Genomic DNA, 27,333 nt, shown 5'->3' on the forward strand with positions numbered 1-27,333 from the left:
CCTCTTACAGGGTGAGTCCACTCTGTTCACCCATTTCCTCTCAGTGTGCCCAACCTTGTCATCCCAGAAGGCCACGGGGCCCAGCTGATAACACAGGGATTTCTGTCTCTACAGGCTCATGCTTTGTTGTATTTCTTCTCCAGGAGAACAGGCTCTGTGCACAAAAGACTCTGTGCGCTCTCTCTCTCTCTCTCTCTCTCTCTCTCTCTCTCTCTCTCTCTCACTCTCACACACACACACACACACACACATATTTAACAAGAAATTCTAATTACAGATTTCTTTTTAGTACTGGGGATTAAACCCAAGGCTTCACACTGTTAGGCAAGTCCTCAACTGCCAAGCTATGCATATAATATATATTATAGATGATAGAATGTATTATATATAATATACTATATATAATGTAATATGTAATAGCCCTTTCCCTATTATACAGTATACAGTATATAATACAATACAATATATATAATACAATAGGTGTATAATACAATATATAACAGCCCTTTCCCTATTATATAGATACGAATATATAGATATAGATAGATAGAGTCTTGCTAAGTTCTGGAGCCCACCTTGAGCTTTCTTTTTTTAACCACCTTTGGTGAGACAGGGTGTCACTATATAGTCTTAGCTGATCTAAAACTCACAGTGCAGACCAGGCTGGCCTTGAACTCACAGAGAATCACCTGCCTCTGCCTCTTCAGTGATGGGATTAAAGACATATGCTCACCTTGGACTTTCTATCCTCCTGCCTCGGCCTCTTCAATAGGTGCGTTTACAGACCTGCACCATGAAGCTTGGGCAAATTATAGATTTTTCTGCTAAGGAGCTGTGTGTTCAGGATGAGGGAAGATGTCAGCACAGACCAATGGCTAAGGATTCCTCAGAAGTCACTCTGGCCCGGAGTGGTCACAAGAGGAGCCCACAAAACAGGGGGAGATGAGATAATGAGGGGTCTCTTTGTGGAAGCAGCTATAAATGAAATAAAGGGGAAGTGCTTTTACAGGTGCATACTCAGGGTGAATAAAAGATAATACAGGGTGCACTTGTCTGGGGAGACAGTAGTTAATAAGACCATGAAGAAATAATTCCCCGAGCTCTGTGTAAGGGAGTGAGGGAGCCCACTTCCAGGCGCTCACAATGGTTATTATTATTTGTGAAGGATAGCATTATTGAACCCTGACTCTGTGTCAGCACTTAACACGAACTACATCCTTTAATTTGCCGAGCTGGGGAAGGTGGTACTGAGGTTGCTAAGAGAGCAAGAAGAGACATTTACTGGGACAAGGTCTCTACAGTGTGCCAGTGGAGAGCCGAGGCGCTCCAGCCTGGCTTGTTGCTCAGGGTGAGCACTGGACTCACACTAGGGCCTCTGCCTACTGATGTTTCTTCTCTTGAATGTTGATGTGGATCTTCTAACCTTGACATTTGTGTCTCTGCATCAAAGCAGGGCTGTGTCTCAGGCATCCTCAGGGGACAAGAGACCCCCATCCCAGGATCAGAGGGGTAAAATACATGAGTTCAAGTAACCGCAGAAAACTCCAGGTTACCAGGCCTCTTCCAAGATACCAAGTCCAGAAGATGTGGGTTCTCAGAACCAGTGAGGACATGAGGTTCTCAGGGGAGCTGGGCACCTTTGAGACTGCAAAGCTGTTCCCCAGAACCTCTGGATTCAGATGCATTCTTTCAAAAGCACCAAGGGGTTCAGGCTGCTGCCTCTGCACAGCGAGAAACTAGAGGCTCAGAAGGAACTACAGGGCCTGGAATGGTTTGCTCTCTCCTCCTACACTGATGCCATTTTGTCTGATGGTCTAGATCCGCCCTCTGGTAATAACTCATTCTGACAGAATGCATTTATTCGGCACTCGATGTGTGTCCCACACTAACCTGATGCTGTCACGGCCCCTCACCTGGAAGACTGTGTACTCTAATAGTGGGGTATGTACACTGGCTAGAGGACAGTGGCAAGAACACAGCCAGCTTCAGACAGAGCTGAGGAGACCCAGAGAAGGGAGCCACAGGGCAGGATGGGATGGATAACCCATTGGGGGTTGGTATATTGTATTACATTATATTACCTTGAGATAGGGTCTCACTGTCTGGCCCTGGCTGGCCTGGAACTCACTGTGCAGACCAGGTTGACCTCTAATATATGGAAATTACCCTGTCCTCACCTCCTGGAAGCTTGGATCACAGGTATGTACCGCCACACCTGGCACTGTTGTTTTTAAAATCTTTTTATTCATTCCAACCAAGTACAACCGTTGATAGTGGTACACACAGTGGGTACAGAATAAATGCCTTCAGCCAGAATCTGGTATCACCAGAGGGCAGGACCTGGACCAGGAGACAAGAGGGAGAGGGGGTGTTCCATGCTTCTGCTCTCAGAAGAAAGGAGCCTCAGACACAGAGATGTAAGCAGCACACCAACTCACAGGGGCAAGGGAAGATGGAGGCAGGGGCTGATGGCCAGCTGCCGAGTTCAGATCCCACAGGCATCAATGTGGGGACCGTCTGTGTGTCTGAAAGAAGGAGATTGGCAGGATCCTGGGCACTCTTGGGTCCAGTCTGATAAAGTATCTCTTGAGGCAGAGCAGTCAGCACTGAACAGGATCCTTCCATATCCCTGAGAAATTCAGACTGTCCTTGGTTACCACTTGTTACCTTGTACCACTGCAGAGAGGACAAAAGCCCATCACTTCCGCCTCCCCTGCTCCTCACACTAGCCAAGCTCTCAGCAGACCAGAGGTCTGTGAGTTGCTTTGAATTCCTTCCTTACCAGGCCACAAAGATCTCAGCCTTTCTCCACCAGAGTCTCTGGCTCTGTCAGCTCAATAGCATCTTTGGATCACCTGCTGGGCAATCTCATCTACATGCCTCCACCCCTCCGAACCATTTTGTCTTTGCCCTTCCTTGCTGAGGGGACCATAAGCTTGTTACTGAACACCCCCCCCCCCCCGCCTTCGCTGCTCCCCTGGTGTTCATGTGAGGCATCAGCCCTTCATCTCAGCCTGTCTGCAAAGCCCCCACGCTCGCTCACTTCTGTTGGGTGGCAGAAGCTGATCTGCAGCTTGTGGGGTTCCCCTGGGGAGTGGGCAAGGATGAGCTCTGCCAAGCTTCCTTGAGCTCAAGGTGTGTGCCTCAGAGTGAGAAGTGGCCCCTAGCATCCTCAGCCCTTACTGCGTGACCTCCTGGAGCTTCTAACCCTAGGGGGAGGTGGTCCTAGTGTTCTGTGTGCAAACATCTCCCGGCACGCGGTCTTGTGCAGGAGGAGGCTGAGGACCACGGCAGTAAGCCACACTCTGAACCCGCGGTTCTCGGACACCACTGCAGCACAGGGCACTCCAGCCACACCGTGTCAAAGAGATCTCTGTCTCAGTATCCTTAGCTTCCTGGGTCTGTCAGGAAAGTACTGGCCACCCTAGGGCCTCCCAACTTCCTGCTTGTTTCCCACCCCCCCAACCCCCCACCCCCACACACAAAACCCAACCAAGTCCTGTTATGGACTCCAGTTTGTTGGGATGAATAAAGGATCCAAATAACAAAACCCAACAGTGTTGTGCATGGCGATGCACACTTGCACGCCCAGCCTCTGGGAGGCGGGAGCAGGAGAGTCATTACAAGTTCAAGGAGAATTTTACCTACATAGTGAGTCCCAGGCCAGCCAGAGCTCTACAGTGAGAGCCTGTCTCAAAGCAAGCAAACAGATGGTCTGGGATTGTACAACTCTTGTCTCATACACATAAAGCCCTGAGCTTCATCTCTGCCGTCACATATGCTGAGTGTGGTCCTGTAATCCCAGAACTTGGAGATAGAGGCAGGAAGGTCAGAAGTTAATCCTCTACTATACAGTGGGTCCCAGACCAGCCTAGACTATGTGAGAGCCTGTTTCAATTTAAACAAACCAACAATGAAAACTCCAAGCAAACAAAAAGCCATCCAGGGTGGTAGCACATGACTGTAATTCCAGTACTTGGCAGGAAGTTGTCATAATTTTGAGCCAGTCTAGCCTGGTCTACATATTGAATTTCAGACCAGTTAGAGCTACGAAACGAGACCCCATCTCACTGATTTAAAATAAAAGCCTGGTTGCATAGTCAGTTAAGGTAACTGTGGGTGGGAAGAAGAGGAGGAGCTGTCCAGTCTCCAAGCTGAGGTAGAGACTGGCAGGGAAAAGACTCATCTGGTCTGGCCCCAGAGCCTGCAGACTTAATCATGGTGCCCTCCGGTCCCTGGGAAGGATAAACAGGAGACCTCCCCTGCCTGCGTTCACCCAGCAGCCAGGGAGTGAGCACCCATTCTTGAGAACCGGAGGGGCGTATGGAAGCGAGCCTGTGCCCTGCAAGGGCTCCAGGCCTCCCTATGAAACAGATGCCTAAAGGCCAGTGACAGGAGGCCTAATTTGAGTGATTCATCCCACGTGGGTGTTGGAGGAAGGCTTTGCAGAAACACTGTAGGCAGGGTTGGACACTGGCCAGAGAGCCTCAAGTGTCCCTGGCTTCTGACTCCTCCCAGGACAAGAGACCCAGCTGGACCACAGAGCAATGAGCCCATGGCTGCTGGCTCCATTCACCGTTCACCCTTGCATCATTCATTCATCTCAAGCCCCTCTGGGATGGAGATGCTTCATGCAGGATAGTCCAAAAAAAAAAAAAAAAAAAAAAAAAAAAGCTTGAAAGAAAAGTTACAGCCTCCCACTGGGGAAAATAAGACCACAGAAGCAAGCTGAAAGTTGAAAGGGGTAGAGGGTTTTCTAGAATTGAAATTTCCAAAACGAGTAACACTTGATACCTAAGGGGAGAAAAGGCTCCTGGGCTAGCTACTTTGGGGAAAGAGACTAGACAAATAATAATAATAATAATAATAATAATAATAATAATAATAATAATAATAAAAGGACCACTTCTGCAGTTCACCTGGTGCCACTGAGATTCCGGCGAACAGGGGTAACTTCTAAATTTATTTGACCCTAGAAGCCTTTCCCAGCAGGATCATGTAGGGCTGGTGTGAGGAGACACACTTTGAGACAGTGCTCTGACCCAAATGATGCTCAGAAGAGCTGGGGGTGGGGGGTGAGAGGTGGGGGTGGGGCACAGAAGCCAAGCTGGGACCAGACCTGGGACAAGGGAGGCTTTGAGATGGAATTTGAAAAGGCTTTGGAAGGTCACAGGCAAAAAGAGGAAGGATGAGAAGAAGATGGGATCGTTGTTTAAGGCAACAGCTGGACATCAATCTAAGAAGAACATTCGATAGCCACACCTCCCACAACCTACAGCTCTACTCCTAGGCAATTGTCTTCAGAGAACTCTCCTCCAAGTGCACAGGAAGATGTGTGTCCGTGGAAGAAAGCGAGCAGATATAGCGTCTACTCCACAGCTGTGAACATGGAGGAAATACAGAAGGATTCAGCAACAGCGTGGAACTTCAAACATAATTCAGTAAGGACAAAGACAGATGTGGTGGTTCACAGCTTGGGAGGTAGAGCCAGGTAGATCTCTGTGAGTTCCAGGCCAGCCTGGTCTACCTAGTAAATTCCAGGCCAGCCAAGGCTATACCATAGGACTCTGTCTCAAAAAGAAGAGAAAAATCACAGAAGACCACACACAAACTAACTCCATTTTTTAAAAAAAAAAAATTCTAAAAATAAACAAAGTGGAAAATGTAGTATAGGCCTGGAGACACTTTTTATCTTTTGTTGTTATTGCTGTTTGAGACTGGGTTTCTCTGTGTAGCCCTGGCTGTCCTGGAACTCGAACTCAAAGATCTGCCTACCTCTGCCTCCCCAGTGCTGGGATTAAAGGTGTGCGCCACCACACTCAGTTGCCTTTTTAATCTTAGTCACGGAATAAATGTGGAGGGGGCCGGGACGACTGCTCCCCCAGGAAGCTTTGCACACAACAGCCAAGCACGGCGGTGACTCCAGCACTGGGGTGCGTTGACAGGACTCCCTGAGCAGTCTAGCCTAATTAGTGAGCTCCACACTGGGTGAGAGACACCTGCCCTCCCCTCTCAAAAAAGGCGAAATTCAGAATGCGGACCCATCCGGAGGGAGATGGGGGTGGGGTGGGGAGGGAGAAGCCTGTGGGACAGATGTAGAAGTTCTGGTTCTTCAGGCTGTGGGGAAGTTCAGGGTTTCATCTTGTTATGACATCCCATATATGATGTGTGTGTGTGTGTGTGTGTGTGTGTGTGTGTGTGTGTGTGTGTGTGTGTAGTGCTGTATAATAAAAAAACAATATTCATTCACCAGTTTTCAGCAGAACAGCTGGTGTCTGTGTAGGATACATATCAGCCACATTATTAGCATATCATGTCTTCTTGTCTGGGATCTTCCAAGCAGTTCAGCCAAGGCCCTCTTCCCTAAAAGACGGATGTGCACAGCAGCCCAGACTCCCAGGAGTCCTAGCCAGGCTTATTCACCACCCTTCGCAGGACTGAAATGACCGGTGCCTCAGCCGTATTAAACCTGCACAGACCAGCCCAGGAGCCCCAGTAAAACTCCCTGAAGCCACATCTGACTTGCCCACCTGTTCCCAGGAGCTGAGCAGGACACCAGGACCCAAGGGCAGGCCAGTGTCCTCACTGAATCACTAGCATCCTGCCCTGAATCACTCCCACTCCGGTTTTCAAATAAGGTGATAATTGGGACACACCATCACAGGGTGTATAGCTTTCCCCAAGTGTGGCCCTTTCTCTAGAGCAGGATGACCCGCATTCTTCCTGGTACTGAGTACTTGGACAACCCTCGCTGTACCGGAATGACCTGCACACCACCCATGCTCAGTCACTGTAAGCTCAGCTCCTGTGTAGCGGGGACCTCAACTTCCCTGACAGCACACTGCTCTTGCCCTGTTTCACATGGAAGACACGGAGGCTCAGAAATTTCCAAGTAACCCTTCCCCCCAAGTCTGGGAGCTACCAAGTGACAGACCACTTTCCCTGGACAGCTCTTCTTCAAATGCAACAAGAGGTGTGTGTCCATGAAAGGCTAGAAGCTCAAGATGGGTCCTGATGAGATCGTGGGTGAGGGAGATGCTGTTCAGTGGGTGGGAAGCAGCTAAGCCCCACTAGAGCGTCTGTGGAGGGACCTTGAGTCACTGGCCCAACAATCACTAGAATGACAGTCCACCCACCCCACCCCACCCCGTGCCCTGCATCCCTCGGGTTACTATATGAGGCTCACTTGGGTCACAGAGACACAAAGCAGAATCTATATCCTCAAGATCTGAGCCCCTCTTTGGGAGAATAAGATGGATGCCCATGAGATGTGACTGGCAAGCCACAGATGATAGTGTCAGTCGATCTTCCTGAGGAGGAGGACGTTGGGGGAGGAGGGAACATGCCTGGATCAGAAAGACTGAGCCTCTGTCCAGCAGGGCACACTCAGCACCATCCCTTCAACCTAGGACCTGTCCTCAAGATGTCTGTGTTCTGTGCTGCCTGGCAGGGGTGGGTAGAGATGAAGAAGACCCGGAACCACTGAGACTCCAGGAGGGGCTCGGGTGGGGCAGGTGCTGGTGGAAGGCTCCAGTGAGGCCGCTTCACTTGGCAGAGTGGACAGGAGTCCTCACAGCCTCCCCAGGAGAAGGTAGGGACATGCACAAAGGCACGGGGAGGTGATGCATCATAAGAGCCACAAAACGTCCAGTGAGATTAATGATGGCAAATGGGAGGATTACTCACTGTGTAGACGCCAGACCCTGTCTGTCTCATATGTTATATGCTTTAATCCTCATGATCCCCGTTTTACAGAGGGAAAAGTTGAGGCTCAGAGAAAATAAGGTCACCCAGATACATAGACAGGAACCCAGGACTGTCCTCTAGAGCTCCGCTCTATCCCTTGTAAGTGAAAGGAGGCTAGAAGAAAAGCAGGTGTAGGAGGAGCTGGGGTAGCCGGGAGGAGAGCCGGGCAAGGGTTGGATGGTGCAGGGTCAATGTCAGCCTCGGGGATAGAAAACACTGCAGTCAGGTGTGTTACCTGGTGATGTCACTGTCCTTCTGATCACACCATCTAAAACCACAAAACTGCCTAAGCACCAGGGAAGGTCATTTGAAACAGAGTGCCAAGAGGAGACCCAAGATTAGCAAAGAGGGCCCTGAAGGAGGAGGGAACAGACCCGGGACAGTCCCCAGCACTGCTGCTGAACAAGGGATTCTCGTGCTAAGCTGAGAAGCCTAGCTGCAAGGCTGGAGCGGGACCGGGTCCTCTCCCAGATGCTGTGCTGGGAGAACCTAGATAGACCCATTTTCCCACCCAACTTCCTCCGCGGCCTGGCCAGAGTGTGTGGGATAGGACTACTAAATGAAGGCTCACTCATTAAGTACCAGCGACTAAAAACCTTCACCTTGGATTAGCAAATGTCAATATTCGAATTCTACTGAGCTCATTAACCTGAACTCACAGGAGCCATGTGCTGAGTGTGTGTGTGTGTGTGTGTGTGTGTGTGTGTGTGTGTGTGCGCGTGTGTGTGTGTGTGTGTGTGTGCGCGCGCGCGCGTGTGTGTGTGTGTGTGTGTGTGTGTGTGTGTGTGCGCGCGCGCGTGTGTGTTATAGCAATACAAAATTTTTAAACAATACTAGCTTCCTATCTGGGAAAATTACCAGGCAGGTTTAGTTAGTTCTTTAAGGAGTTCATTCTAGAAAATGGTGATAAGGACAGAAAGAGGCCCCTGGCCTCTAGTGTGCTCATTTTTCCATCGTCCCATGCTGGACACTTGGCCAAACCTCCAGATATCCACAGCCCCTGCAAATAGCCTGCCTGACCTCTTTTTGGGCTATCAGCAGTGTGACCTGCCCCTGTAGGAAAAACCTCAGGCAGAAACCTGCCAAGCTCAGAAGGAGGTTCACAGTCATCTGGGAATGAGTCTTGAGACACTGGAATACCTAGAGCATGACCAAGGTGGGTGTGGACCCTGGGGGTATGAGCCCTGGGACTCCAGACTCCTGGCTCCATAGAGAGGGGCACAATTGTCAGACAGCTGAGCGGAACCCTCTGCCTCAAAGGCCCGAGCAAGACCCGCATAACTTGGGCTAAAGGTAATTCTATGGACCACAGGACTAGAGAGAACGATACCAAGAAAGACCTGAAGGGCAAGTGGTTCAAGGCAGGTTATCTCTAAAGGACTGTTCTGGAGAAAGGAGACTCCAGGAGCAATCTATCCAGTCCTCAAATGCAAACTGAGAACTTTCAGTGATGCTTATATCCCCGGAGACCAAATGAAATCATCTGGGCTTAGATTAAGTCCACAGATTGACCTCTAGGGTACTTCCTGGCTATTGGGGTGGAGTGTACTAGCACTGAGAGGCTGTGAACCCTGGAGGGCCTGGCTTCCAGCAGTCAGCAGTATAACTAGAGCTGAGGTCTACTTGCTGAGAAGCCTTGGGCACTGAAGTGTGGTTCTCTCAGGGCCTCAGTTTGTCACCTGTAGAATGGGGAGAAGAAGAGTACATGCTTCCAAGACCATTGGGCATAATGTGTGTGATATTCCCTCTGTGCACATGAGGCTGAGGCTGGAGCATCCAGATTGACGACGTGCTAACTACTAAACCTGTTCCTAGCTGTTCACTTTCTGGAGTCAGGGGCACTACTACATGCCAGAGTCGTGGCCATCCTTGGAAGGCTCCAGAATCTCTCACCCTGCAAAAGCTTACACCGAGATGGAGGGCCACCCAGGGTGGATTTGGATGTTCTCTTTGCTGAAGTCAAGGGATTGGTGGGGTGGTCTCTAAGGTGCCAACCAAGGGAAGGAGTTGAAAGGTAAGCTGAAGCCTTGCTGGGTAGTGGGAAGGCTGCCCTCCTTCCCTCCCTCCGCTCCCAAGTTCTCTTCCGCTTCTGTTTTCATTTCTTAGGTTTTTATTTTTGTTTATTGTATTTATTTTTTATTTTTTATTTTTTTTTGACACATGGTCTCTCTTGTCACCCTGGCCTTCCTGAAACTTGCCATGTAGACCAGGCTGATCCTGAACTTACAGAAACCTGCCTGTCTTGGCCTCCTGAGTGTCAGAGTCAAAGGCATCACATGCACGGCTCTCCTCTCCTTCTGGACAAAGAGCCTGCCACGGGACAGCAGTGGTGATGCTCAGCCCAGGCCTAGGCCGGCTCTCACCCAGGGCTTTGGGCCAAGGGAGGCCATCCTGTGTGATCCTGAGCCTGTCTCCTTTGCTCTCCCCCATCCTCATGCCACCCTGAACCTTGCAGGGTGTTGTCCTACAGTGGCTTCTGGAATAACGGCAACTGAGCTGGAGAGAGGGGAAGGGTTCCTTGGGCACTGGCTGTCACCTGTGAAATGGCATCAAGAGTCCAGTGAGCTCCCAAGGTGAGGGAGGTGGGACAAAACAGGTGTGTTGGGGACCAAGCAAAGGGAAGGCACAGCCATCGAAGAGTTGGCAGAGTGCTTGCCCAGCACACACAAATCCCCAACACCGAATAAAACCAGGCATAGCGGTGAACGCTAATCCTAGTACTGGGAGACTGGAATCCCGAGGATGAGAAGTTCAAGATCATCCTTGGCTATAATGTTGGAGACTTTGTCTTGAAAGAAAGAGAAACAGATACCCAGGAGGTAGGATGCCATCTACAAGTTTAGACTAAAGCACATCATGATGGCATCCCTGCAAACAGCATCTCCCAAGACAAGGTTTCTGAGAACATGCGGGAAGCAGATGATAGACACCGAACACACACACTTCCTCCAACCCAAAACTGTTTGCTCAGAGTTGCTTCTCTGAAACAGCAATCTTTCTCCTCCATTCACCCATTTCCTCCGTTCTTTCTTTTATAGAGGCAGAATCTCATTGTATAGCCCAAGCTGGCCTCAAACTTGCAATCTTCCTGCCTCAGCCTCAGGAATTACAGGCACACTACCACTATACTGACAAAGCATATTTTGCTACCCCGCAGTAATGGCATATACTTTTAATCCCAGCACTTGAGAAGCAGCAGAGGGATCTCTGAGTTCGAGGCCAGCCTGGTCTACAGAGCGAGTTTCAAGACAGCCAGGGCCACCACACAAAGAAACTCTGTCTCAAAAAACTAAAAAAAAAAAAAAAAGAAAGAAAAGAAAATGTATTTTGCTTTTTCATTTTTGTGTGCCTTGCCTCTTTTCAGAAAGAATTCAGCACAGCTGGCAGCCAACATCCTGTCTGAAGACAAAAAATATTTATGGAGCATCAGTAGCCACTACACAGAGACCAAGCATGGAGAATTCTAGATGCACTAGGCATGGGGTCTGCCTGCAAGGAGTTTGGAATACAAAAATGTTTCTGGATAAATAGCAGAGTGCAGACTGAAGAGCTGGACTCGGCAAAGGAGGGCACAAATACGCCGCTCAAGGTCAGCATAGGTGGAAGCATCGGGCACCAAACGCGGCTCTGGGTTCCTAATGGCCAGGACATAAAGGAAGCATGCTTTATAAGGAAGGAGAGTGCAGTCAGGTCTCTCAGTGGGAAATAATGCCGAATATTTAGCTGTGAAAGTCAGGTGGAAGATCAACAGCCCAGAGACACCACCTGAATTCTGAGGCGGCGGAGGCAAGATGGCTTATCCGAGACCTGAGTTCATTCCTCCGAACCCATGGAGAAAAGCTGGGCATGGTGGTGTGCCTGTAACCCCAGAGCTGGGGAGGCAGGAAAAGGAAGATCCCTGAGGCTCACTAGCCAGCCCATCCCGTCTAATAAGTGAGCCTGAGGCCCCAGGGAGAGACTCTGTTTCAAACACCAGAGAGAGTGACCAAGGAACGACACCTGAGTTTGTACTCTGGCCTCACACTCCAATGCACGCGTGAACATACCCCCCCTACACACACACACATATGCATGCATAGCACACACACACACAGACACAGACACGACTGCTTCTGGCCCACACAGGGTGAAGATTAGATGCCAAGGAGGAAAGGGGAAAGGGGAACCAGGAGGGTGATGGTACTGTTAGCAGTCAGTAACCCTGGCGGTCATTGACTGCCTTCCAGTTAAGGAAACAAAGGCCCAATGATTGACCAAGGTTAGCCTACTCAGTCCAAGGGTAACAAAATACTCACATGACTACACTGTACCATCCCGGCTGGAGGGCAGTCTGACCACCTCCAGTGACAGGTGCCTATCCCCAGTAAGCGTTCCTGGACTCCTTAGAGTGGGACCACACACACACACACACACACACACACACACACACACACACACACGTAGCGGTTCTCAAGTTGAAAGTCAATTGAGATCTGGCCTCAGAATGATCTTTTGGAGAACAAGGTATTTCAGGAATAAACAGCTTCTCATCCTGACTAGGAAGTCCTCTTGCAAACCTGAGTGGAGGCAGGAGAAAGGGCATGGGCGCCAACCCTCCTCCCACCGTGTGAGGCCTAGGTGACGCAGCTGCTCCTCTTTAAGCTCAGAAGAATACCTTCCAGCTCCTGTAGGTCTGCGCAGACCACCACACAGCATGCAGTACCCAAGGGCACCTGCCTCTAGGTCTTGCCAACTTTAGATGCACAGCATGGGCTGGGTGAACATGGAGGAAGGGCACATAGATAGAAAAACTCCACAATCTGGCTGAGAGAGAACACAGAGGGAACAAAGGCCAGGGGAACGGACATGGCGGAGACATCCCAGCATCTAGAATAGCAGCAGCAGCCTGCTCAGGTGAAGGAAGGTCCCATTGCCTTAGGAGACACTGATGGCCCTCTACACTTCAGGGCTGTCAGCTGCGTGATCCGAGTCAGGCTAGACCCGTGCTGAGCACAGCAGAAATAAGCCCCGGCCAACCTGGGGGACAGAGTCCTCCTGCCTTCTCCAGCTCAGAAGGAAGAAGTGGGGGAAGCCAGCGAATAAGCACAGGGGCTCGAATAAGCTCAGGGGCTCGTGTTCTATTTGATGTTGGGTTGGAGGGAGGAGTTGGCGAGGGTTTCTGAAAGGCATGTGGTGTAGGTAGGTATAGGCCAAAACAAAACAAAAGGAGTCTAGACCGGAAGTGGGGGGCCATGGGAGGTTTCGGAGGAGTGGAGTGACACCCTCAGAGAGCCACATTATAAAGTGTGGAGAAGCTCGAGAGAGGCAGCATGCTGGTTCACATGGTCGCAGCTCCCATTTGCATTCATAGCAGGCACTGGAAGATTGGTTTTCTTTGCCGATCCAGCTGGCTCCGATAGATAAGTGGGACGCTGCGCCCAGGGGCAGGTTTGGCAGAAAGGCCCTCCCAACAGACCTGGGCACGGGGTCCCGCTGCTCCCATCCCCCTTGCCAACACAGGGACACACATTCTCCTCTGGCCTCTCCAGCCCAGCTTGAGGAACAGGGCCGGGCCGCTGTGGGTTTTCTTGGTATTCCCTGGGGGTGTTTAGATTTCTTGATGACCCCAGGCTTCAAAAGAGCGCTTCCAGCTGCCTACCTTGCCCTCACATCCCTCACCTCCACCCAGATCTCCTAGCCCAGCTCTCAGTGGGAATCAGGCCTGTAGGCTCTGAGTGGACCTCCAGAGCTGAAACTGGGGCATGCCTGCTGTCACTGGGTCTTAGAGGTCCACTGCGGCTACTCTTTACCTCCTATGGGTAGTGGGTGGGGCTTTCTGTCATCTTTCTAGCAATGGTAGCTGCTGACTCTGGGGGTACTGACATTCTGAGCTCTTATCAGCCCCACAGGCAGGGAAGGAGTGTTACTGCCCATTTGGCAGATGAGAAAACTGAGGTCTGGAAAGGTTGGCAACTCAGTCAGCACCTTGCAGCTGCTTGAGTGTAGAGTTTATGGTCTGCACCTTGCCCTGGAATCAGTTTACGGTTTTCCACCCGGCACAGACACCTCAAATATCTGCTGACTCTGTGCACAGAGCATCACTTTGGAAGAGGAAAACTATGTCCAACAGCCCAGGTTCCCTGACCAGGCCCTACCTGGAAACCATCTCTCACTCTGACTCCTCTCTCTTCTCCTCAAGCACAGCACACTTCTGGGACCCCATCCTTCCTTTAGATGTGTGAGTGTGCCTGACATTTCTGGAATTCACTCCACATACATTAATGAGGCCATTTTGAGAAGGCTTGCCTCAGGGGGAACCAGAGAACTGTCTGCTGTCCCCATCCTGACCCCTGCCAACTCTTGCCAGCTCTACTAACCAAGCTCAAATGAGCAAACGGGGGCTGCAGGCATGAGAACCCCCTACCCCTGCCTGCCCCCCACCCCTACCTCTGCCTGCCCCATACCTTTCTTGGCCCCTGAACCAGAAGTAAAGCACCTGGGGCTGAAAATGCAATAGAGACTGTCAGAGTCACCACGCTGGTCAGCACGGGCAGACAGAAGTTTGTCACCAGGCAGCCAGGTGAGCTGTGGGGCACCCAGAAAAGTTAGTTTAAGGGAGGGCTTGTGGGGTTCCTGCCCTCTAATACAAGGTTGATCCTACCAGGAGAACCTCTGCGGTGCTAAGGCGGTAATCACACTTCCAAGCAAGATGGTCCAACACAAAGACTTCAACCTCTGAACAGCAGGCTTGGTCTCTCGCCCCTACTGACCACCAGGACCCAAACCCCGGGACAAGAAGCCAGCTGGAAGGTCTTCACAAGCAGCCATAGGACTCGGCACTAAGGGGGAGTGGAGAGCTGCTGCATAGAGAAGATTCTAGAAGTCTTCAGATGACTTAGCTATTCTCCCGTAGAAGCGGTGTGGAGACCCAGTGGTCCTTCCCAGCATTTCCCTCTTCTACTCGGCTCCATCAGCCTGTCCTGGGGGAGTCCTCATGGGACCCTAATCCTCTTTCCCACTCCTTCCCCCTCTCAGTGGTCTAGCATTCTGTACAGAGGAGTCACTAAGAAGAACCCTATTTGGAGCTGGGACATCACAGGTACCAGGCCCGGAGGGGACGCGGTGGAAGTCTCTTCCTTACTGTCGCCCCACATACCTCCACCCCCCAAAGAATGTAATTAAGCAGCAGGCTTCGGCCAGGAGCCCAGCTTTCTGTCTTCCGTCCATAAATCACCTCCTGAGTCATCCCCTAGCTCCAGAAGCGACTTCACCTTGTGCTGAGGCTGCTCCAGCAGCCAGTGCCCACGCCTCCCCCTCCCCACCAGGCTCATGTGCTCTCTTCCTATGGCAGCGGCTTCAGAGTTTGGGAGACTGTGGGGTGTCAGGAGGTTTAGGGAAGACCCAGCACCTCTGTCCACCTCACCCTTCCTTCCCTGGGCAGCAAAAAGCTCAACTTCCTCTACTTTTGATGCAAGTTACGAGTCTGTGGGCTCTAATGCCAAGCATTATGGGACAAGGCGAAATAAGAGCCATGCAGGCCAGCCTGGGAAGGTTTCTTGGAAGAAGTAAGCCCGGATTCAGGACCAGACAGAGGTCCAAACATTGAACTGTACATCCTGTCTACGGGCAGCATTCTAGGAGCTTGTATTCGATCACCAATGTTCACAAGGCAGAGGCTATAGCTCTGTTTTTCATATGGGGAAACAGAGTCTGGGAGTGGTCACTTGGCCTTGGTTACTGTGTGAGCCAGCAGCCTGGAGACGGAGGAATGGAATGCTTAGGAGAGGTCTGGAGGGGCATCAAAAGGCTTGGCAGTCGTGGGGCAGGGGCTTGGGCTTTAGGGCAAGTACACCAAGCTACAGCCGTAAAGGGGTGCACTGTCTAGGCAGGTCCCAGATGTCTGCTGTGGAGTCCCCATCATATGCCTGGGACACTGAACACCCCTCAGCATAGTCAAGGGCATGAAGCCCAGAGAGAGGCAGGGACCTAACGCACAGAGAAGGACAAAGATTCACCTTAGATCACATAACCAATGGGTGGTAAGCTCAGAACTTAGACATGAGTCTCTCCGCTCCCAGCCTGAACAATTTCCAGCACCTCAGTGTGAATATATATAAATAGAATATATAGCCAGACAGTGGTGGTGGTGGCACATGCTTTTAATACCAGCACTCGGGAGGCAGAGGCAGGCAGATCTTTGAGTTCGAGGCCAGCCTGGTCTACATAGTGAGTTCCAGGACAGTCAGGGCTACACAGAGGAAACCTGTCTCAATGCGCCCCCAAAAAAGAAAATACGTGGGGACCCAGCCTTCGAAGTGGGATGCTAGGTAGAAGTAAAAGAGACCCTTCTCTTCAGCAGCTTTGTAGGAGGCTGCTGGCTTTAGCTGTCATGCCCCAGCCTCTGCATCCTCCAGTAGACACTGAGTCATGTAGTGACAGGATGGGAGAAGTTTGCTTGGACCTTGTTCCTTGGGAATTCTTACCTGGGACACCCCCCCACCCGCCTGACCCATCCCCACCCCGCCCCCTGACTGCCTCTGGTCTCTTCAATCAGGGCTGGAGCAGGAGCCCAGATGTGAGGGAATGTGGGCCCCGAGAGCTCTAAGTTTACAGCAGGGCAGCTTTATAAAGGCCTAGACTCCCAAGTCACTTCTTCTGACATCCAGGGTCCCAAGACCTCAGAACCTCCTGGGTGGAGAAGCAGGTCACGCCCAGCTTTTGCCTCTTGGTCCCAAAGCTGTCGATAAGACACTTGGAGATTTGGGGGAGACTTTCCCTTGACAGCTGTGTCTCCCCCTCCAAACCCCCGCCTCATGCGTTCCTCCCTGTATATTCCAGTAGGTTCTTCCCAAGGACGCAGCTCCCGGTATTAGTATAGCCTTGGACCTGTTTTCTTTTTGTTTGTTTGTTTGCTTAGCAATGTATGATGCCTTCAGAAGGATACCAACAGATCTACTACCAATTGCCCTCCCTTTGCAGCTCGAGGCCCCGCCCACAATAGAGGTGGGCTGGGTAGGAGGGCCGTGAACTCATTTTCCAGGGGCCTGCATTCATTTCCCCCAGACGAATCCCCCAAGGCAAGATCTTCTCTGGAAGGGCGACCACCCTGCTAAAGCTTGGCCATTCGATCTGGTATCTCCCATCTGTCTGTCTGTCTGTGGGATCTACAGCCTCCAGCCAGCTCAGCTAGCTCCTCACCAGCCTAACCCCAGCCAGCTGTAATTCCTGCCTGTTACAAGTGTTAACACCTGGCCCGGGGCCTTCCTCCCCCGCAGTCTCCAGGTGCCTCCCTGGGCCCAGCCTACTGACCCCCACTGGGGTTTGACTGAACACGTTCCCATGCCTCTGAGACAGCGGGCTGTAGGGTGGGTGTTGAGCAGGGGAGAGGCAGCAGGATGTGACACATGGAGAAACTGAGGCAGGGCTTAAGAGAGGCGCTTGGGTGGGGGATGGGCTCCGGGGTGGTGGAATAAGAGCCCAGGTGTCCTAACAGGCTCGGAGCCCTCAGCAAAAACGTCTTTAAACTGCAAGGTTGGGTGGGCTGGTGGTCCTGGGTAAAATGTGAGAAGAGTGGCCCCGGGGGTGGGGGTGGGGTCAGTGGTCTTCAGTCACACAGTGAGATGAGCCACCCAGCGTTTTATCAGACATCTCCTGTGGAACACAGCGGACACAGGGCAAGGTCCTAGGAAGATAGTTTTCCCAAGAAAGAGAGGACAGATTTCCGTACCAGCAGCTAGTTAGTACTGACAAGGGGAGTCCTGCAAACCGGGCTTGCGGTCACGGGTTCTACCGAGTGAGGCCACTACCTGGCTGGGAGGCTCGGCAGCACAGGCCTCCCTTCTGGACTAAGGCGCCTCTCAGACCCCCTTCCTCATCTGCTTTCTGTCAGTCTGGGGGCCCAAGCAAGGAAGAGTGGAGATAGGTGACTGGGGGTGGGGGTGTCTCCCTTGAGGTGATGTGGACCGAAATCCCAGCTAAGCGATTTCCCCTGTAAATCCCTCCTGGGGAATGTGTGAGCTGGGTGGGCCAAGGAGGGCAGGCAGTGATGGACTCAAATGCTAAAAGGACTGGAATCTGCCTGCCTGGGGGCAGAGGGGGGAATCAAGAATTTGAGGCCTACCCGCTCTCCAGCTCCAGCCCTGAGAAGGTGATTCATGCCCCACCCCGGGCTCCAAGACTTTCCAAAAGGAAACTGCAGAAGGAGGGTCTGTGGCCATAGTGTGCCCTCAAGCAGACAGGGCACACTGGTGCCAAGGGAGGCCCTGCCCCCACTCCAGCTGGGAACCCAGGCCAGTTGTGTCTGCAGCCACCTTCTGAGACCTCCACTTCCTGCCTGTCCTTCCCCTCAGGGCCATGGATGTCCACCAAGCACCCCATCTCAGGTGTCCCTCACGCCCACAAGTCAGGTGTCTGCAAACACGACCACAGACACATAGCCACTGGCGCTTGGGGACAAGATCAGAAACAGGCCTAGACACAGCCCTCTCCCAGGTATCGATACAAGGCTCACCCTCATACTTCCAACCACAAGCAGGTCATGTCACAAACACTAATATCATACACAAAGACATTTGCTGAACCTCCCCCCCTTACACTATCAAGAAGGCGTGCTTTCGTGTGCAGGGGCTTTTACATCAACACGTGCACAGACAAAACACAGATTTGAACACACATATTGTCACGTCCAGCATCACAAGCAGAAGCCAGGCGGTCCCCTTCTCGCGAGCAATGATACTTCTAGACTTCTGTTCTCACAGCACAAATCAGCCACTTGCTGATCCCTGTGTGCAGACACAGCTCACCCTGCTATGGGCCATGGATCCACTAGGCACCGGCCACAAGATTTCACATGCACAGTTGCCTGGGTCTCAGGCACTACCAACTCTTACCCCAGAGACACACTGGTGCAGACATACTTCTTAGGGTCACAGACACACAACACACACTGCACCACGTACACAGAGGCAACCACAGGGCACGGACAAACCGGCCATCCCTATAAAAAAAAAAAATCCTCTCTCTCTCTGGCTCAGACAAAGCATCCACCTGGTCCCCCCTCGACCCCCAAACAGGCCATGTGTGTAGCATTCTGTTAGGGCCTGGCTCGGCCTTCTAGGTTCTCCTCCTATTGCTTCTTGTTGGTTGGGAACCTTGTCTAGACATTCCTGGACACCGGCACACACAAACCCCACTGCTACCACCTCCTGAGCCTCTGGCACTGCCCAGGAAGTGCTCTCTTCCAGTTCACAGAACTAGGGAGCCCACTCTCCTCGTCCATCCATGCCATTTCTAGGACTCTAAGCATTTCTTCCTGTGCATCCCCAGGCTCCCAGAGAAGATAGAGCACTGCCTTGGCTGGGGGATGGAAAAAGAGTCAAGAGGCAACCTTCCTCCAAGGGGCAGAACCCCACCCTGGAATTCCTGGCTGCCCCCAGCATGCACAGGCTCTGTATACACCACATGGGAGGCCTCAGACCAGCCCAAGTCCACAGGAAAGAAAGCCTGTCTGCCCTTGGGGTGTCTGCCTAAGGAGCAACTCCTAGTCCCTCTAAATAGACCCTTGGCCAGGCCATGGCTTGGGCGTTTGGGTCCATGACTGTCCCTTCCCTTAGCCCTCAGATATCCCCAAAGCAGCTGGAAGAGTTGGGGTGTGGCCGGGCATCTTGTAGGCTCTGGGCCTCATGTTGCAGGCTGCAGGTAGCAGGCAAGGAGGGGAGCATCCAGGCAGCACAGTCCCCCTGGTGGCACTCCTCAGTGACTTTCACCCCAGGGGCCAGTCTCCTTCTCACTCCCGGGTCCCAAATTCCTCCTCCTCACCTCCCACCCCCAGGCCGATTGCCGCTGTCCAGGAGGGGAGGGTTCTTTTATTAAAGTTTTCCGGAATGCAGGGGGATGGAGACTGGGAGAGCTGGGGTATAATTTAGAAAACTGGTTTTAGTGTCTTCCCCAATAGGACCTGCAGAGGGGGAGCAGCAATGGGGCTTGGAAAACAGGGGAGTCCCTGGAGCCGGGGAGCTCCCAAAAGGCTGTTTATCTTCCAGTGAGTCCCCTCACACACCGACCCAGCCCCGAAGTACCCTGCCTGCTTTCCCAGCCTTATTTACTAAAATGCCTTTTGTATCCGTATTTCTCAGGGACAGAATTCCCCTTTCCCTCTCCCTTTCTCCTCCTTTCTCTGTCTTTCAAAAGCAACGAATTTGACATGGAGAACTGGGTTTTCGCTCAAAGAACAACAAACCTATCCCTCCCAAACAACTACATTTTCAAAGAGCCCCCCGACCCCCTTTTCTCCGGGATGGACAAGCAAAGAACGAATACACCCGGGGATCAGCAATGGCATCTAGGACCACAAATTCTACATTCACTTGAGAGGCTCAAGAGTGGGGAGAATCTGGTGAAATGCTCCCCCAAGCCCCCTTTGGATATCCCCAAAGCCCTTAGGGTCTGAAATAAGAAGGCAAACGCGAGTATTGTGGGAGAAATCTCTTGACCGAGACACGGAAGAGGTGGGTGACGAAGAAGGACAGGATAATTTTGCCCATGTATAGACCCTAAAATGGAGAAGAGGAGTGGCCGGGCCCCAGGGACAGCACAGAAATCCAAATGTAAGCAAACGAAGGGTCTCCGGACCCCCCAAATTAGAGTGGGAGAGGGTGAAGACTAAGGATGAGAGATCTTCAGGGGTAGGGAGAGCCCTCCCGCCTCTGCGGCTGGTAGCAGGGAAAATGGTGATTATCGGAGAAGCCAGGAGTTGGATTCGGTAGGCAACACCAGCAGAAAATCCAGGAGGGGTGGACGGCTGGGGGGCTGGAAAGAAGCAAGGAGAAAGGAGCCCTAGGCCTGCCGTTGCCCAGACCCGGCCAGCGCCCCCCACCGTCCCCGGGCGCGGCCGAGAGGTCGGGGCCTCAGGCGGACAGGAGGCAAGTCTTACCACCAAATTGGGTAGCCGGCGAGGACCCTGGTGCCACTGAGCAGGAGGCCGAGTAGCAGCCCGAGCAGGTGGGGCTCCATTAGAAGCAGCGCCGAGGAGGAAGTTTGCCGGCGATCATGAAGAGGGGGAGCGACGCCCCCAATAGTTGGAACAAAGTCCACTTGAGGTTGGAAATGACTTTCGGGCTTGTCAGAAGCGCACCTCCACCCGCAGCCGCCCCCCTCCGGAGCCCAGCGCCGAGCAGCCGGGTTTGAGGATGTCAGCGAGCAGCCAATCAGCGCCCGCGGCCTAAGGTAAGAGATGAGTCTGTAGTTCAGCCTGTCAATCACGCGCCCCTCCCTCCCGGCCCACAACTCCGGCTCTGGGAAGGGCATCTCCCGGCAAACTTGGGCAAAGCCTGCGCCCCGGGCGCACGGAGGCCTCGGGAGGACCCGGCACGCTGGATTCTCTGCCGGCCCGAGACGCTCCCTCCCCAGACCACGAGAGCCAGGTTTAGGGAGCTGGGGCTTTGACCCGGCGTTCACGTGGTGAAGGGGTCGGTTTGGGTATTGATGGGTGGCTCCCTTTTCTGTCGGGGAACTGTGATCCCTTGGGACTTGGGCCCGTAAGAAATCGAGACTAGAAAGCAAGAGGTTATTTGCAGATCGGCGCGGCTGGGGATCAGGGGCTTGGGAAATGCAACCCCTCCCAGCCTCCCGCCTTTCCGAGCCCGCGAGCTGGCGGCCCGGCCAGCCGGCCGCGGGTCGCTTCCAGGGTGTCCGAGGGGCGCACGGGAGAGTCCGCGGAGGCTCGAAGGTCTGACAGCCGGCGGCGCCGGGGGACAGAACTAGTGTCATTTGAGTCTTTTGTCAAGAGTCAGATTGGTATCGCGACCTCCTGCAGCCTTTGCATTTCCTGCAACTGACACCAGCCGCAGTTAGCATTTCCTGCGGGAGGACTCGGTCACTTTCTCCTGCTGGCCTGCAGGCCGGACCTCAGGAGCACCTGCAGTCTCCTTCGGATCTTGGGATGGAACCATTTGGGATCAGTGAAAGATGGCAGCCCTGGCTGGTAGTGCTTGGGGCCATCCCCTATGTCCAGGTGTTGGACCTGCATTCCTGGTCTTTCTGCGGATGAGAAAATAAAACCTGGTATTTGGTGTTCAAGCGTTGTCCCGTGCAGACACCAGATTCACACCCCCCCCCCGTGATCTACTGTAGCCCATATGCAGGGGGGGGGGCGTCCAGGCCTCAAAGGGGGCCTTCTTTCCTATTCTCCAATGCCTGGGAGTTAGGTCTAAACCCCGAGTGATGCCTAGATGATGGCCAGGTTGTTAGGACTCAGTCCCCTCACCTAGGTACCTGCCCTCAACCTCTCTCCCGGGCCACCGGAGACACTCAACACTTGAAATGCTCCTGGCTTGGGATGAAGAAAACAAGCCTGAGAAGAAGCCTTGGTGGGACCTGCTCCCCAAACTGTAGAGGGCTAGAGAAGGAGCCCACCCTAAACCTGCCTGACCAGGAATGGCGCCCCCCCCCCCATAGGGGTGGACAGGAATTGGGGAAGTCCTACAGGGGAGCAGACATTCCTAGCCTTTGATCCGGTGGCTGGTGCCCACAGCTCGGATCCACTGCCCCTGCTGGTCGGCTCTCGGCACGCGGCTGCTTCTGGTGTAGGGAGAGCGAGGAACTGGCCCCTGGGGGCACCAAGGGTCGGGAGAGCCGCCTGGGCTTGTCACTGTTTCTGCGCGTTCCTATCCCGATCCACGGCTGGAGGGGGTAGAGGGAGAGATGAAAGAGGGGAGGGAGGGGAGATAGAGAGAGACAAGTGGAGAGAGACACTGAGACAGAAAACGGGGCGGGGGTGGGGTGGGACAAGCTTGAGCTCCCAGACAGAGGAAGGGGGGTTGGGGGAGAAAGAGGAAGGTGAGAAGTAAAGAGGTCTAAGGAGCAGCATGGTAACCCCCCACCTGCAGGGTAGATGGTAGTATGATAAGCACCCCTAGAAATGCCCCCCCCCAGGGGCTGGGCATTCCCAAAAGATGCCCCCTAGGTTCTGAAGTCCCGTTTCTGGTTCACCTGGGAGGGCAGTGGGAGGGGGCTGCCCACTATCCGGGAATGTAGAGCCCCAGGGCTGAGGCTTCAGTCAGGAGGGAGCTTCCACAGGCTCTTGGCTACCAGGTACCCTTTAGCTGGGTACCAGATTGCGGCTCCTCCCATGGGAGGGGGTCCTCGTAGTTTGCTGAACATCGATGTGGGTTAGCTCTCAAGCCCTGCAGCACCACAGTTTGGGCTTCCGTAGCCCAACACTAGTGTTTCTGAGAACCGGGAAATTGCCTTCTCTTGCTTCCAACACACTGCTGTCGTGCGGAGGCAGGAGCTAATCTGGATGACTTCTGAGGGTCATTTAGAGCCTGGAGATTCATTCCACAGGTGCTAGCCCTAGAAGGTGGTGGCAAAGGCTCTTGGTGGCTTTGGGTGAGATGTTGGTTGCCGGAGAGATGCGTGGGAAGCTGTCCTGGGGGGGGGGGGGCTAAAACTGGTCGTTCCTTGAAGGGCTGTGTGTATGCAGGTGCCTCTCACAGGCATCCTAGAGCCGGAGGCAGCCCCAGGTGCTGTTCAGCGGGTAGGAAACGGAGGGGAAAGCGCAAGAAGTAAGGAGGAGGGGACCAGAAGCGGGGAGTGGCCGCGCATGTTGCCGCCGCAGAGAGTCGAGGCCTGCGTGGGGATTTCCCCCCACTTGAAAGTTCCCCAGAGGAGGGGATTCCGGAGTCCTTTCGTCTCTCTTGCCAGGTGTCCTTCCTTCAACACAAGCTTAATTTTCTTCCTCCTGCCTGCGGGTGGTAACGCAGGAATGGACCCTGCCCAGGCAATGAGGGAGCCCCCTTGCCACGAGTATCTCAAAGAAACCTCTCCTCTCTGATAGGCACCCCAACCTCAGGGTAGGCTGCCCATGGCGGGAAAGGGTTAATCTTACTCCGAAACCAGCTAGTGAGGGTGGACACTTGAGGCTCAGCCCTGGACAGGAAGGGTGGTCTCCTGGCTGAGGGCGGGGAAGGCAACCGGGGCCCGGGACCCGCAAGCAAAAGATGTGGCACGTGGGACGCCTGCGTGCTGTGTGTGACTGACAGGGACTTCAGACCTGGGATGGGGACTCCCACCCCCCACCTCTGTAGCTGCCCGGAGGTTCCTTTTGAAGTGCGCTCCCTCCAGGAGCCTTCGGCCAGCAGCTGTGTATTCTGCGCGGCTCCACCGGACCCCTGCCGAGCCACCTCGGAAGACAAAGAGTTCGGCAGCCAGGCCCCCGCCCGCCCTCACGCGGCTGCCAGTCTGTCGCGAGGAGAGAGGAGGAAATCTTCCACCCAGGCACTGACTGCCATTCATTTTGGCTGGGCCTGTTCTCCGGAGCCCTGCGGGATGGGGGTGGGGGCTCAAACCAGCCCAGCCCAATGGGAGGATGGAAGAGAGGGAAAACCACTGTGGGCAAGCCGGAGGCATCGAGTGCGAAGGTCAAGGGACTTGAAGCACCAAATAGCTCCAAAGGGACTGGGAGACTCCGAGGCCTCTGACCTGGAGAAAGGGGTCTCCCAATAGCACTAGGAGCCTCCTGCAGGCCACTGGGATACTGGACCGCAGAGAGTGGCCTTGGAAGTAGGAGGACCATGGCGTGGCCGGCAGAAGCAGAAATTAATTGGGCACGAACCCATTCACGCAGGCGCCATCCTCGGAGGTGGACAGACAGAAATCTCCGTGTGCAGGAAGCCTGTGACTTGCATAGAGACAGCAGAGTAGGGACCCGAACACCCTTTCCCCCCATGTGGTGTCTGTCCCGAGAGCTCAGAGCCTCCTCTGTGCTGCCTCCCGTGTACCCCAGAGAGGAGGTTTTGAAAGAAGGCAAGTCAGGCCGCCTTGGGTCCTAAGCAGCCTAGATAGTTGGGAATCCTGGCTAATGAGACATCGTCGTGAGTGAATTACACTAATCTACTAGGCAATCCCCGTTCTTACCTGGGGATCAAGTGTGCCTGGTTCCTCTCCTCCTCAACTGGGAGTCACCTGGAGGACTTGCAGGTCCTAGAGACAGTTGGCAGACTGGCTAAGGTGGCACAGGTTGGCATCTCTGGGAGTGGACCCTGTGGTGCTTTGGTGCCTTTCACCCACAACAGCTGTTCTTTCTTGGTCTAGGTCTACCAGACCTCAAGATGCCAGGTGTCCCCCTTATCCCAGTGATGGTCCAGCAGCAGCCCCAGGGCCCGGGGTAATTTGGAAAGGGATACTGAGCCCGAGTCCTTGTGAAATGTAGGGCAACCTCACTAATGGAAGCAGCTGCCCCCAGACTGTACCCTTAGGTGGGATGTGGAGATAGAACTTAAATGTCTCCCAGGGGGTTGATAACATTAAATGTTAATGCAACAGGCTGCCTGACCTTGATGGTAAAGGACTCCGACTTCCTTTTTCTCTGGGATGAGGAACGCTTCTCTCCTCCTATCCTGACCTAGTATCTGTGAGGAGCCCAGAGCCCTCTCTGGTAGGACTTGTTCAACACTACACCCACCTCAGCATCTCTTTGGAGAGTCTCCCCACCCCTGTTAGTGGCCAACCCTGACTCTATGGCTCTGACCCCAAAGGGAGTGGCACTATTAGGAGGTGTGGCCTTGTTGGAGTAGGTGTGGTCTTGTTGGAGGAAGTGTGTCTTTGAGGCAGGCTTTGAGGTCTCATATATGCTCAAGATACAGCCCAGTGTCTCAGTTCACTTCCTATTGCCTGCAAGATGGAGGACTCTCAGCTCCTTCTCCAGCACTATGTCTGTCCGCACGCTACCATGTTGCACCATGATAATGGAATAAACCTCTGAAAATGTAAGCCACACTAAATAATTTTTTTTCTTTTCTGAGAGTTGCAGTGGTCATGGCATCTCTTCACAGCAACAGAAATCCTAACTAAGACAGCCAGCAACTTTCTTTTCCCACGAAGTCCCTAACACCCATGTGAAGTCACACATGGCACACACCAAGCCCATCTTCTCTGTGTCTCTCTTTACTGTTCTGAAATCAGGAGGACTCTAACCCTGAGAACAGGATGGGCTCATGGTGGCCCTGTATAAACATTGGTGACAGGCCTAGAGAGGGCACTGAGGTCTCCGATAGGAGGGCCCTGGGTTTATGTTCCTTGTGGTCTATCCAGGCTCCCTGGAGATGTGTCCACCCCAGCTACTCTAAAGCAGCTGCCTTGCCTGCCAGTTTGAGAGGAGAAGGCTTGGCCACCTTGGAAATCACTGCCACCTGGAGGCCTCTGAGGTTCGGAGGCCACTCCAGTACACTGCACCGTCTCTCTCTCTCTCTCTCTCTCTCTCTCTCTCTCTCTCTCTCTCTCTCCTCTTTCCTCTTCTCTTTCCTTCCATCTCCGTTTCCTGCCTTTCACCCAGAATCCTGAACCTCAGGTCTGCAGGTCTCAGCTGCCCAAGGCTCTGGGCATGAGCCAAGGCCCTTTCCTGGCTTCATCATGAGTGTGTGTGTGTGTGTGTGTGTGTGTGTGTGTGTGTGTGTGTGTGTGTGTGTTGGGGCGGGGGTAGGGGGCGGCAGATCACTTCTCTGTGGACGTGTAAGTTTGCTGTATTCTTTCTTGGCTGGGATGTGAGAGCCTTTTTTTCTGGCTCACTTGTTTGCAATCCAAGGTGGGTGGCAGCCATCTTTGGTCTCTGCAGTCTCTAGCCTCAGCCAACCTGAGCTTCTCCCCTTTACCTGGGCTCTGCACACAGGAATGTAATCAGCAAAGTGGCTGTGTGCTGCTACAGAGTTCCAAGATGTTCTGTGTATAGGTGTTTGCATAGGTGCTTTGTGTGTGCACCTCCTTCATGGCTTCACTGAGAGGGGCTGTATGTGGGCAGTCTCCTGGTAGGCATTCTGGAGTCCCAACAAGGTTTTGAGTATACAAGGCTTGCCATCTGCTGGGGAGAGTCATGCCCCAGAGGATAAATTAAGTCTGTGTTTTTAACCAGCAAAATTAAGAGCTGGAAAGACTCTTGGGAGAAGACTTTGATAGGGGTACTATAGGAAAATGGGGTAAAATAAGTCTGCTATTATCCCAGGAGATGGCGCAAACATTTTCCCAGCATGCTCTGCTTTGCACCCTCCAGAGCTCTGCCCACCAATCATTTCTCCACACACCAGTATGGCCAGCAGCCACTGCTGGAACCTGAGGCTGGACCAGAATTGAGCTCTGGGCCCTGAAAACCTGAACACAAGCAAAAGGTTCAGTGGGCAGTCACTGGGGCCCTGGCTGCCTCACCAGCAATGATCCCGGAGCAGATGTTTGTGGCTGCCACACGCGATGGGTGGGTCCTTGGGCAAAAGAACCCTGCTGGGCATTGCTCACACCCAGCCAGCTCTGTCCTGCTGGGATTTCTCCTTGTCTGTTTAGGGAGACCTTACCTGAATGGTTGCCTTACAGGCCAGCTGCGCCTCTTACTGTGCCAGCCTGGGCCGTTCCCTGGGTCCTCTGAGCCTGATCCCTCATTTGCAGTGGTGGTGCCCGCTGTCTATGAAGTGGTACCTGGCAGGAGCTGAGTGATTAGTAAGCTTCCTTTGAGTTCCCTTTTTTAATTAAAAATGTTTAAATTTATTTATTTTATTTTTATGTGTATGAGTGTTTTGCCTGCATGTATGTATATGTATCATCTACATGCTCGATGCCTGCAGAGGT

The 27,333-nt window shown here is 53.1% G+C and overlaps 1 protein-coding gene across 1 annotated transcript in view; it reads right to left on the bottom strand.

Annotated features, from left to right (window-relative positions):
• Wnt3 (Wnt family member 3) overlaps nt 1–20,945 on the bottom strand; it is a 45,424-nt gene extending 24,479 nt beyond the window's left edge. Inside the window, exon 1 of the mRNA XM_028882666.2 lies at nt 20,657–20,945. Coding sequence (XP_028738499.1) covers nt 20,657–20,736 — 80 coding nt within the window. The 5' untranslated portion in view covers nt 20,737–20,945. The remainder of the gene's footprint in view (nt 1–20,656) is intronic.
• Nucleotides 20,946–27,333: the final 6,388 nt, after the last annotated feature.

Source organism: Peromyscus leucopus, chromosome 8b (genome assembly GCF_004664715.2).
Source record: "Peromyscus leucopus breed LL Stock chromosome 8b, UCI_PerLeu_2.1, whole genome shotgun sequence".
NCBI lineage: Eukaryota > Metazoa > Chordata > Mammalia > Rodentia > Cricetidae > Peromyscus > Peromyscus leucopus.